General features: G+C 39.1%; 2 protein-coding genes and 1 non-coding gene across 4 annotated transcripts; 1 reads left to right on the top strand and 2 right to left on the bottom strand.

The window, feature by feature from the left end:
- Positions 1 to 380: 380 nt before the first annotated feature.
- On the bottom strand, positions 381 to 452 carry trnaa-ugc. Its single transcript has one exon. It is a non-coding gene; the product is annotated as a tRNA-Ala (tRNA).
- A 2,413-nt stretch (positions 453 to 2,865) lies between these two features.
- On the bottom strand, positions 2,866 to 3,666 carry fhit (fragile histidine triad diadenosine triphosphatase). 2 transcript variants are annotated; one of them, XM_044049324.1, is made up of 2 exons: positions 3,158 to 3,666; positions 2,866 to 3,041 (listed from the first exon to the last, which is right to left on the bottom strand). In XM_044049324.1, exons 1-2 carry the CDS (start codon positions 3,595 to 3,597, stop codon positions 3,017 to 3,019), a joined length of 465 nt encoding a protein of 154 aa, XP_043905259.1. In that variant the 5' UTR covers positions 3,598 to 3,666; the 3' UTR covers positions 2,866 to 3,016. The 2 variants fall into 2 exon arrangements, with proteins under 2 accessions (XP_043905259.1, XP_043905260.1); XM_044049325.1 differs by having other exon boundaries at positions 2,866 to 2,983; positions 3,129 to 3,665.
- Positions 3,667 to 4,318: 652 nt separating this feature from the next.
- On the top strand, positions 4,319 to 11,144 carry hadhb (hydroxyacyl-CoA dehydrogenase trifunctional multienzyme complex subunit beta). Its single transcript, XM_044049933.1, has 16 exons — positions 4,319 to 4,398; positions 5,776 to 5,848; positions 5,975 to 6,016; positions 6,213 to 6,309; positions 6,473 to 6,517; positions 6,981 to 7,080; positions 7,185 to 7,272; positions 7,393 to 7,580; positions 7,684 to 7,864; positions 8,594 to 8,715; positions 8,851 to 8,930; positions 9,036 to 9,083; positions 9,568 to 9,655; positions 9,864 to 9,938; positions 10,476 to 10,640; positions 10,716 to 11,144. Exons 2-16 carry the CDS (start codon positions 5,782 to 5,784, stop codon positions 10,749 to 10,751), a joined length of 1,422 nt encoding a protein of 473 aa, XP_043905868.1. The 5' UTR covers positions 4,319 to 4,398; positions 5,776 to 5,781; the 3' UTR covers positions 10,752 to 11,144.
- The last annotated feature ends 1,160 nt before the right edge of the window (positions 11,145 to 12,304 follow it).

The raw sequence follows: 12,304 nt of genomic DNA, 5'->3' as shown, positions 1-12,304 counted from the left end.
AAAATGTCATTACTGGTGTTAGAGAGTGATGTAAAACCACTACAACTTACAGAATTAGTGTTATCTTCCTCTGCTGTTGTAACAGAGGTGTTATAGTTTGAAGAAGAAGAAACAAACAGATAAATAAGATTTTGGATCATGTAGGAGTGGAACACTTTGCAATTAAATACTGAATAGACAGAATTAGGCATCACATGATGGTGAAGTCATAATATTGTGACTTATTTATCCTAATATTTCCACTTTAACTATGGAATCTTATTCTCAAATGTTTCAGTGTTGTTTGCTTTAGGACATTAACTTGCTGTAGTAGTGCTTCAGTACTTTGACCTGATAGGGATTAAACCAGGGATTCTCAGATTACAAGGCCATAAAGTAAGTGGAGATGCCGGGGATTGAACCCGGGGCCTCATACATGCAAAGCATGCGCTCTACCACTGAGCTACATCCCCTTATGCACCCTCCTCACAGTGTTCAGATATATACCAGCACCATTCTGATGCTGTTTCCTTAACACTTGATATGATATGATTTGTATAGATTGTTTTCCATATTGGAGTATGATTTTACCCACAGGGTCCACAGGCTGGTGCTCTAGTCCTGTCTCCATAATCAGTGCTGATGTTCCTGCCTTAAATGTCTCACACAGTGGATCAGTGGTAGGGCAGGTTGTCATTCAACCAAAAGGTCAAAGGCTCAATCCCCAGAAGTCATGTATTAAATACCTTAAAGAGATGCTTGTATGTTACCAGAAAATGACTTTGGTTGAAGTCACTTTTTAAAATATTACTACGGTGGTGGCGGCTCAGTGGTGGGGCGAGCTGTCTTTCAACTGGGAGGTTGTGGGTTCAATTCCTGGCTCTACTAGTCTCCTTGAGCAAGACACTTAGCCCCATGTTGCAGCGTGTGAATGTCATCAGTAGGAAAGTGCTGGATAAATACAGACAATTTACCATTGAAATCTTTCTCAGTGAGGCTGGAGTGCGACTGCCTGCAAACGTCTTCTCCGTGATCTGCTGCCTCTTCACTGAAAGAAAGAAAACACACCAGTGATATACATTAAACCAAAGAACATAGTATCAGCCATGTTTGCTCTAATACAAGGAGATAAAACACTTCCTCCTCCTCCTCCTCCTCATCAGCTCAGGCTGCTTCTGTGCGGAAGGCCCCCTTGTGGCCACATTAAGTAACTACAGGAGGGAATGAATGAGCAGGGGAAAAACCTGAAATTTAAATCAGTATCCGTTTTATTGCCAAGTAATAAATAACATATTGTAGGATTTGCTTTGGTGTTTTGTTATTAATCTTCAATAATTATTTTCTGTTCTCTAAGAATGAGCAGTGTTTACACAATTTTTTTATCCATATTTTATCCAAGCTTACAACTTAAATTCTCCTAAAAACAGTATCAAACTTACAAATAATGAATAAAGAAAATAAAGTTAAACAATTGCACATGCAGATTTTTCCTTTTTTTTGAAGTGTTAGTAAACCCATACAAATTCAATTCTGTGCATATATTATTTTACATTTATTTCATTCAATACACTTTTACGTACAATACGTTATTATTATGTATTGCAGAAGTGACCTCTGAACTTAAGATATAAAATAAAGGCATATTGAATTTGTTTTTTTAATAAACATATATCGTCATTCTGACTTTTTATGAATTCTTTTGTCTTAGAATTCTGACTTTAATCTCAAATTCTCATCAACACAATCCCAGCTTGTGAAGAGCAAGGACAAAAAAGGACAAAAAAAGTTGGAGAAGTTTGATTTACACAAACTGATTAATCATGTCACACGTGTCAGTGAGGGAGTGAGACTGACACAGAGACAGGCAGTCAAGACTGTCACACATATAACCCCCCCCTCTCTGACACGTATGTACGGTGTCTCACACACACAGTGTGCTCAGCAGTTGTACCACTGCCACATCGTCATCATCATCCTTGAGCTCGTCGCTGACGTGTGTTTCAGTTTGATGGAGGGAGACCGTCACACACAGACAGAGAGAGGGAGGGAGGGAGGGAGGCCAGTGTGTGTCGTATTATGTTAATTCCTGTGAGTTTAACACAAGAGAGAGAGAGAGAGAGAGAATGAGGCAGAAATAGCAATGAATGCACTGAAACTGCAAGTGTCCTCACTCTGCAGGGAAATGTGGAAGTTAGGCCTCATATTCCAGCCTGCCTGTCGCTGAGTGATGAACACATGAAAAGTCTTTCCTGAAATCTGTGAGCATGTGTGTGTGTGTGTGTGTGTGTGTGTGTGTGAGGCCGCAAATTGTGAAACGTGAAAAGTAGAGAGCGAAAGTGCTGAACGCTGCTCTTCACGTGTCAGATGTTTGAAAGACGCAGTAATAAATGTCGTAAATATCAACTCTAGTGTTTGGATTAAGCTCGTAAAGCAATGACAAGTATGTCTGCTGACTTTGTTTAACCCTGCAGGAAAATGTGTTACGTGTATGAGGGACACACGTAAGAACTCTTTTTTAAAAGAAAGTTAACAGAAACAGCATGAATGCTGAGAAAAGTGGGAATTCCGAGACTAAAGTCAGAATTCTGAGAAAAAAATCTGACTTTAATCTGAATTCATACTTTTTTCTCAGAACTCTGACTTTAATATCAAACATTTTATGGACCAATCGATTACTCAATTAAACGAACAAATAGTTGACAAATGAATAATAATCAATTACATTTTTTTAATTGAATTTTTGAAGCCAGCACTGAAAACCATACAATTTAATTACATATACTGTGTAACTATCAAAATAAATGCACAGTACTAGGACTATGGAAGGTGATGAATAATATTAATAAAAAGTTAAGTCAAGTTAAGTTGTTTTGGTGTTTTTTTTTCTATCTAATTTTTGGGAATTCAATAAATAAAGGCCTTGAAATAATACAAAATGACTATGAGGTAATGTTAGCGAATTATGATCCAGTGTTTCCACAGTCACTGTGGAATCTGCAGGAGCCTCCTCAGCTCTGTGGAGTCTGCAGGAGCCTCCTCAGCTCTGTGGAGTCTGCAGGAGCCTCCTCAGCTCTGTGTAGTCTGCAGGAGCCCCCTCAGCTCTGTGGAGTCTGCAGGAGCCCCCTCAGCTCTGTGGAGTCTGCAGGGGCCTCCTCAGCTCTGTGGAGTCTGCAGGAGCCTCCTCAGCTCTGAAGCCTCTGTCTCCATCTCCTCCTCTGACCTCCACTTGGGGGGACCATCCTCAGTCTCCTGGTCGTGTTTCTGCAGTTCGTCATAGACGCTGTCGTTCCGATCAAAGTCGCCCTTCCTCCGGGGCAGCACGTGCACGTGCACGTGCTTCACGGTCTGCCCGGCCTCCGGACCGTCCTGCACGGCGATGGTCAGCGACGTGGCGCTGAAGTGCTTCTCCACCAGGTTCGCCACGACCTGAGTGGTGCTGAACAGATCGGCCACTTCCTCCGGCCGCAGATCGCGAAAACGCTCCACCGGCCTCAGCGGGCACACCAGCACATGTCCGGGCACCACGGGCTTCCGGTTGACCAGCGCGAAGGTCAGTTCCGTCTGAAGGAACACGGCGGACGCCTTGATCAGATGCTGTCCGAACCGCAGGGTCAACATATCAATTCACAGACGATAAACTCAGCTGCTCTGTGAACTCACAGACGTACGTACGTAAACGTCGCGTTAAGCCCCACAATCATACGTCAGCGTCGCCGCCATATTGGTCCGGTCAAGTATCCCATAGAACTAAACGTGCGAACTGACTTGTAACTTTACTAATAACTAATACTGTCATTGAGATCAAATATGCAGCCTTTGAGTGGAATATAATATACACAATATTAACAGTGGTGTTGCCCGTAATACCATAATGTATGACTGCTTATTAAAATCATAAACAAGTGAATACATGTTTTCCCTTGAATATAAAACAAGGCATAGCAAAAATTTGATGAATGTAAACTTTTTGGGGAGTTTATTAAAGTAATAATAATTAAAAGCCATTAAAAAAGGACTACCCCGTTTACCTTTTTATTTTCTCCAGTTCTAGTTGTGCCCGGACAAATATGGTGGTGATATTCCACCCACCAGGGGTGGGACAGCCTGAATCCATGCCTGAATCCCATCTCTCACCTTGATATACTTCCCTATTTCTCGAATAATTTCAATTTTATCTACTCATATTCATGTCTACATATAAACCAGTGAGAATGGTGTAGTGGCGTTTTTCCACCGAGGGTAGGAACAAATGACGCGTTCTATATAAAGGCGCTGGCTCTTCAGGCGTTATTTTTGAGCAGCTGACGGTGGGCGGCTCCTTGAAGAAAGCGGGATTTGTAGTCCGGTAGCGCTGTAGAGTGTGTCCCAGAGTCTGACAGTCAGGGAGGCAGTGTCGACAAAGGCAAAACATAAGCGCGGGTGAGTTCTAACTCTGTTGACGCGTTGGAAATAAAAATGTAAAATGAAAAAAGACTTGATCAAATATACGCACCGCCACGTTTCATTACAAACACTGCGACATGTTTTTAAAACTAAATGGACACTTTTAGCTAACGACCAGCTAGCTTACTTGTAGCTTCTAGTCTAATTCTTGTCCCTTTTATCGTCGTCTAATAATGTGTTTTTGATTGGTTTAAACGTTTATTAACGACTTAAACACGTAGTCGAATATAAGACACGTTTGGCCCAGTTTGAGAACCGTACTGTGCACTTCTGTTCCTCCAGGTTATGGAAGTAGGTGAAGGGTCATAGCCGGGTGCAAAGGGGGTTGCGCTGCGTGACCGTGAATGAAAATGATATGTCAAGTTCTGTCACAATAACAAATCTCAATTTTTCACTCAACCTTGGAATTATTTAAAGCAAATACGAATATCTTATCATGTGTGTTACCTTCACACTAACAGCACTATGTCATAAACACATATATCCTTGACTTATTTATATTTATATTTATATTTATATTCATAACCTGTATATCTTTTATTATTACTCTCTCATTTTAATTTTATTCAGCTTTTTTGAGTTAGGGTTAGTTATCAGGTTTCTTACTCATTTAGTTTCATTATAGTTAAACATCTGTTCAAGAAATCCACCTTTTAAACTAGTGTACTCACTTAAATTTTGTACACAGGCATTAATTAGCATAATATAATTAAAAACATGGACATATGTGTGTTTAAATATGTTTGTCATTTACACTAAGAGGTAGATAGATTAACTGGGTAGATAGTTGCCTTTTTTTAAACACCTATTTTGTAATAATTGGCCAGTTATTACACATTTTTTTATTTATGAAACTTTTTAAATGCTATTTCTTCATCCAAAAGTTTATTAATCATCGGAAGTTGTTGAATTGCCATTACAAATATTGGAGTTTGTAACCAAAAAAGTTTTGATAAAGAGCAGGAATGCAAACATTGGAAGTATCCAGCATTAACGACTGCATTGTCTTCTTGGGAAATACATATGTCCTAGTTTTACAAATTCAAATGATTCAAGGAAATCCTGCAGAAGAAAAGGAAATTATTGTCATGTGTGGAAAAATAACACTTTATCTCTGCAATTAAATCCTTCTTTCTCTGTGTCACTACACAATATAAAGTAAGAGAAAAAAATAAGAATAAATTAAAGAATAATAAATACCATGCATAAAAAATTGGATATCTTACATGTAGCATTTATTTCACTGGCAATTTTTTAGACTGAGAATGGCAAAGTATAATGGGTACACAGTGTTAGAATTCTTTACTTGGTCATAACTTAATAATGATGTTTTTGTTTTGTTTTTCTCTGTAGAACATAATGGCTGCCATAATGCTGAGCTCAATGCGGAACTGCTCTGTCGGCCCTTCATGGGCATTACGGTTTGGTGAGTGTGCAGCTATTTAGTCAACCTTTTTTCTTTTAAATGGTTTTCCAAAATATGTCAAAATAATAATGGACATTTTTGTGCAATGGAAACTTGATGAGGAATATTTGTTTCTGTGTGTCTCAGGGGCACGAGGTCTCAGTTCGACAGCTCAGCTTCAGGCTCAGGGTAAGTCAATATTTGCACTTAATTTAAACATCATATTGTTTAAAACATGACATGATCATGTTGTTTTATCATCTATTTATTTATTTATTTATTTAATGTCCTGAACAAAACCAATGCAAAACTATCTTCTCTCAACGAATGGTGAATTTTTAGTAATCTTGAATTCCGTCCGTGTTGCTTCTTCTACTTCTCTCAGTTCAGACAAAGAGCAAGAAGACACTCGCTCGACCTGGTGTGAAGAACATCGTGCTGGTGGAGGGAGTTCGAACCCCTTTCCTCTTGTCTGGAACCACGTATGTCTCTGCTCTGTAGTTAAGTCATAGGTTTATAGTTTCTTAAACAAGAGAATAAAAGATTGCTTTAGCTAATGATCTATATTCTTGATGAATGTTTTCTAGAGGTGCTGTAAAGTCTAGATTTGAAGGTAAAACCTTTTCTGCTGCGTGTGTTTTACAGATACGCTGACCTAATGCCACATGACCTGGCGAGAGCATCTCTGCAGTAAGTCTGTTTTACTTGTGTCATAACTCTAGTAAATTCACCATTGCATTTTATTTATATAGATCAACATCTTTAATTACCATTTACCATTTAAGGGGCTTTATAGTGTATATGGTGTACAGTATCTTCTAAACTTAGACCCTTGTTACAGGGAAAAAGTGGACAAGGAAATGTGGTCGGATACTCTTTTTCGATAACATGACCACAATAACATGAGATTTCTGGCCACTTTATTAGGAACACTTGTTCAAGTGCCTACTGATGCAAATATCGTATCAACCAATCACACAGCAGCAACTGAATGCATTTAGTTTGTTGGTGAAATATTTCAGAAACTGCTAATTTACTGGGATTTTTACATACAACCATCTCTAGGGTTTACAGAGAATGGTCCAGAAATCCAGCAGTCAAAGGTTTCCTCCGTGTCACTGTGATTCAAATGATCTTTTTGGGTTTCTTCTAGGGGTTTGCTGAACAGAACAGGCATTTCCAGAGACTCTGTAGACTACATCATCTATGGAACTGTCATCCAGGAGGTTAAAACCAGCAATGTAGCAAGAGAGGTACACACACACACAGTTTCATACACCTCTACACCATAGAATGAGTGAAATTTCACCTACCTTGCTCTGTTTTTAAGTCTTGGTCCATTTTGCTGTAACTTCAGGCAGCTCTGGGTGCAGGCTTCTCCAACAAGATCCCAGCTCACACCGTCACCATGGCTTGCATCTCCTCCAACCAGGCAATGACCTCGGGTAAGTCAGGGGAAGAAATCTCTCCACTGTGCCACTTTCATTTCATATGCTCTGTACTTCTTAGGTTTGTTTACAGTGGCTGTAAGAAGTATTAAAATAAACGTCACTCCTTCTGTCCAGCTGCTGGTCTGATTGCTGCAGGCCAGTGTGACACCGTTGTGGCAGGCGGGGTGGAGTTCATGTCTGATGTTCCGATCCGTCACAGCCGTAAGATGAGGAAGACCATGCTGTCCCTCAACAGAGCAAAGACCCTCGGACAGAGGCTCAGCTTGATCGGCAGCATCCGACTTGCCCACCTCACTCCAGAGGTAAATACAGGACAACCACAGAACACGACTTTCACTTCATTTAAAGTAATTCCAAAATCCTTCTTTGGTGTTAAGTACTATGTTGTTCCTACTGCGTGTGTAGCTCCCAGCTGTAGCCGAGTTCTCCACAGCAGAAACCATGGGCCACAGTGCCGATCGTCTCGCTGCTGCGTTCGGGGTCTCCAGATTGGAGCAGGACGAGTTCGCTCTGCGATCACACACGCTGGCTAAAAAGGCCCAGGACGAAGGTCTGCTGCAGGACGTCATCTCCTTTAAAGTTCCAGGTAAACACAGCTTCACCCTTTAAACTGAAACACATCACATTACAAATACAAGTGTGTTCACTGGTTGGTTGTGTTAGATTAGTTCCAGTATTTACTGGATTTAAAGGTCCAGAAACATCTAATGTCGAGACTGCAGATTACAACAAACCGAGGTTCTGACAAAGGATATTGTTCTTTTTCACTAAACTTCCACTTCAAAACACAAGACACACACTCTGACCTGTGTAAAGCAAGAACCTTGTCTGAAGTACCTATAAAAGGCTTATTTTCAGGCTATAAAAAACAAATTGTTCTCATTTTTAAAGCTTTCTACACCTCCTAAATGTTTCACACTGGACCTTAAATACATTTATCACAATCGTCCTGACATTTAAAGATCTGTATTATATTTATTAGGTTAGTAAATATTCAAAAATAGTAGTTTTAGTTACAGTTTTTCATTGTGTTTTATTAGGAAAAGTTGATCTGATTTATCTATGTTTTTAGAAAATGCTTTTGTTTTGAAACTTATCATTAATGCTTACTGTGGATTTAATAAAATAAACAGTAACTTTCTATAGGAATCAACCACAGATTTGTTTAAGGATAAATGTGCGAGTGTAGACACAAACAGGTGGATTTTTGACTTAAACTGAATGGATGATGTATGACAGTGTCACACATGCTAACGGTTAAAGACTAGTTCTGATCTCTTTGATTGTGTTACCTGACGACCGTCTTCTTTTCCAGGACGTGACATTGTTTCCAAGGACAACGGCATCCGTCCGTCCTCCATGGCACAAATGGGCAAACTAAAGGCTGCCTTTGTTAAACCTCACGGCACAGTCACCGCTGCCAACTCCTCCTTCCTGGTAAACACACAGAAAACACACAAAGAGAAATACTGTTAAATTGAATTGTAGACACATTTTCTGTGTTATTATGTAACAGTAAACTGATGTTCTGTGTGTGTGTGTGTGTGTGTGTGTGTGTGTGTGTGTCCTCAGACTGACGGTGCCTCTGCTGTGCTCATCATGTCTGAAGAGAAGGCTTTGGCGATGGGTTACAAGCCTAAAGCTTACCTCAGGTATCTGCACCCTCTCTGTTTGGTTTCACAGCCTCACTTTCCTCACTGATGCCGTTTCAGATGATTATTCACTCATCATAATTTCATGTTTTCCCATCCTGGCAGAGACTTTGTCTACGTGTCTCAGGACCCCAAAGATCAGCTGCTTTTGGGGTGAGTCTCTGTATTTTATTTTATTTTATTCTTACTTTCATTGACTGTCGGGGAGAAAATTAAGCTGATTTTGTGTAATATAGGTTGATAAAGATTTAATCCAGCTAAGATGAACAAACATTAGTAAAATCAATAGACTGTCTTCCACAGGTCATTTTTATTACCTGTCATTCTAACTGTAAAACACCAGCACTGTGTTTTACAGTAACACTGATACTTGTAATTTGCAGTTTTACAGTATTACTCACTTATGTGACATCATCTGTGCAACACGTATGCACTTTTATATTCCTGTTCTATTTTGATGGCACTTTTTCACTTTGCATTTGTAGTTCTATACTCCATATTTGCCTAATTCTATTGTGCTTATTTTATATTCTGTTACTCTTCAACCTCTGACCCTTGTGTTGCTGTAACAAGTACATTTCCCCAGTGTTTAATCTAATCTAAATCTTAATTCTCTCTGTTTTCTGCTCTTTTTCAGGCCAACATACGGCACACCCAAAGTCCTGGAACGGGCCGGCTTGTCCATGAGTGACATTGACGTCTTTGAGTTTCATGAGGCCTTCGCCGTAAGTTATAAAGTTGTATAAACGTCCAACTGATTTCTGTGTATCTACCTTAATCCAACATTAGTGAGTGTTTTATGGAGATTTGACCTCATAATTTCATATCTTGTACTCACTATAATAGTCATTATTATTATCATTATTATCAGTATCTATGATAATGTATGTGTGTTAAAATATCATGCGCTGTATACATTTCTGTGTCTCGCAGGGTCAGATACTGTCAAATCTCAAGGCTATGGACTCGGATTGGTTTGCCCAGACGTACATGGGAAGGAAATCAAAGGTAAAGACAACTGCTGCTGGAGTACATCAGGATGTTTGCAGAGTGTCTTACATTCAAGTATAAGTATGATGTTATTAGGACAAATGCAGTTGTTATGGGGTAAATACATGTGTTTAAAATGCAGTGCTTTTGTATAAGAGGGTTAGTTGGCCCATTTTCAAATCTGTCAGAGGATCCTGGAATGTTCTACTGACAGTGTGTGCTGAAATGTATTCAAATATGTAATGAAATTATCTACTAAACTGATCACATTTAATAGTTTGACACTTTTATTTCTATTATTGAAAAATTGCTTAAATTAAAAAAACCCTATAGATTATAGTCTTGATCAAATGTAAAGTAGCAGACCAGGCTAAATACAATGGTTTTTCCCATGGATCACCTGCTACATTTAAGTGTGGAAAACTCTCCTTGGAACAATTAACATTGAGTTTGTGTTAAAATTTAGCTTTTTATACATATTAGTGTTAATTAGTCTTGCAACTAATTAAAAAAAACAAAAAAACAACCTGTGAGCTTTGTGCGTGTCCTGTGTAGGTGGGTACTCCTCCCATGGAGAAGTTCAACCTGTGGGGAGGCTCTCTGTCCTTGGGTCACCCGTTCGGTGCCACGGGCTGCAGGCTGGTCACCACGGTGGCTCATCGGCTGCAGAAGGAGGGAGGACAGTACGGACTGGTGGCGGCCTGTGCTGCTGGAGGACAGGTAAACAAACGGGACATCAAATGGGAACGTTGTTATGAAAGCATCATAAATAATTGAAATAATCTCCTTTCCCAGGGTCACGCCATGGTGATTGAGGCCTACCCACAGTAAAGCATTTAAAGTGACACCTAGGAACCGATCCTCATGTACATGGTGACGGTTACACACACACACATACTCTAACATCTAGACAACAGTGTACATACAGTACTCGCACCACTTTGCCTTGATCCGACAGGAGTCGGACACAGAACGTGAGAGTGTGTGTGAACTGAAGCTTGTGTAAATTAAACCTTCGGCTTAGCGGTCGTTAAATTATAGCAGGATGCTGCTGAGGAAGTTTGGCCTTTTGATTTTGTGGACTTCACGGAGCATAATGTGTCCAATGTAACATAGCAAGTTTAATGAATAAAGCACTCAGAGGTTGAATGTTTATATACGCTGTTTTATTTTTTTTTTCGTACAAACTGTGGGAATTAAAACAATGTGACGATAACCACACGAGCACTTGAGTGTCATGTTGTTTTGTTTTTTGTGTTTCTTTTATTTCACTGCAGATATTTTTGACTTTTCAAAGCAGGAACTAAACATTTTTTTTTTTCGTGAGAAACTTTACTAAACCTCTACTTGATCTGAAAGTAAAAGTGTGTCGGAGTGAAGGACCCTAAAACAGGAGCAGCTCCCTTCATTCATGTGATTTTCCTGCTGTGAAAAGGGACAAACACAGGGGTAATTTGCCAGTTTAAATCTGCATTTTTAATTATAGTTTTTATATAGACTTTCTTAGAATATCCTGGTTTATTAACGTTGGATTCTTAAAAGCTGTGGCACTTTTCTCACAGTTTGTTTGCTTTTAAACGATCACAGGAAGTATTTTAATAGTCAAATATTCATAACAATCTATTTTAAGACTTCTAAAATGTGGATATGTGCTGGTTTTTGGTCTTTGTGATTCGTCTCAAGGCAAAACAAGCCATTAAAAACGAGACACTAAAATTTGCATTTACTAATTTTGTAGGCAACTTTTCCCAAAGTAAACTAAGGTCATGTTTAAGCCAATTTCCCATTTTTTTTAATTATTTTTTTTTAAATCACCCTGACAGAAACAAGGTTGAAGGTACTTAAAGTAGGACATAAATGAGAGCTTGAAAACCTGGCAAAACCTGAACGCCAATGAGTAACATTGTATGTTTTGTTTAAAATAGTGTTGGCATGTGCATAAACCCAGCAAAAGACCTTAATTCCATTAAAGTGTGGGTTCATACAGGAACCTGATGAAAGAAAATGACTAAAATTGAAGATTTAGGGCCTTTAACTCACTCTCATAATTTAAAAACAGCAGGTTTAACCACGTTTTTATGAAATACACCAGGATTATCAAGTTAATAAAACATAGTAAAATTATCAGTGGACAAAATATAACTTCCAGGTTTTTTCAGTGAGTATTTTTTTAATTGTCTACATTTCTGTGCAGACAAAAGGCCTTGATGTACAGACGACTACTGATGTTGATGGGCGATGTTTTATTCAGTAGGGACTGAAATCATTGCAGAGAAGAAGATCAATGTATAGAAAGCTTTGTGTGGCAGACAACAACAACACTGAACTTACAGATGTGGAGGGGGGGGTGTCTTTGCTTGTCTTAAACTGATTTTAAAATTTGC

The sequence above is a fragment of the Solea senegalensis genome, linkage group LG17 (genome assembly GCF_019176455.1).
Source record: "Solea senegalensis isolate Sse05_10M linkage group LG17, IFAPA_SoseM_1, whole genome shotgun sequence".
Taxonomy (NCBI): domain Eukaryota; kingdom Metazoa; phylum Chordata; class Actinopteri; order Pleuronectiformes; family Soleidae; genus Solea; species Solea senegalensis.
The sequence above is the reverse complement of the archived record's forward strand: the minus strand, read 5'-3'. Positions and strand labels throughout refer to the sequence as shown.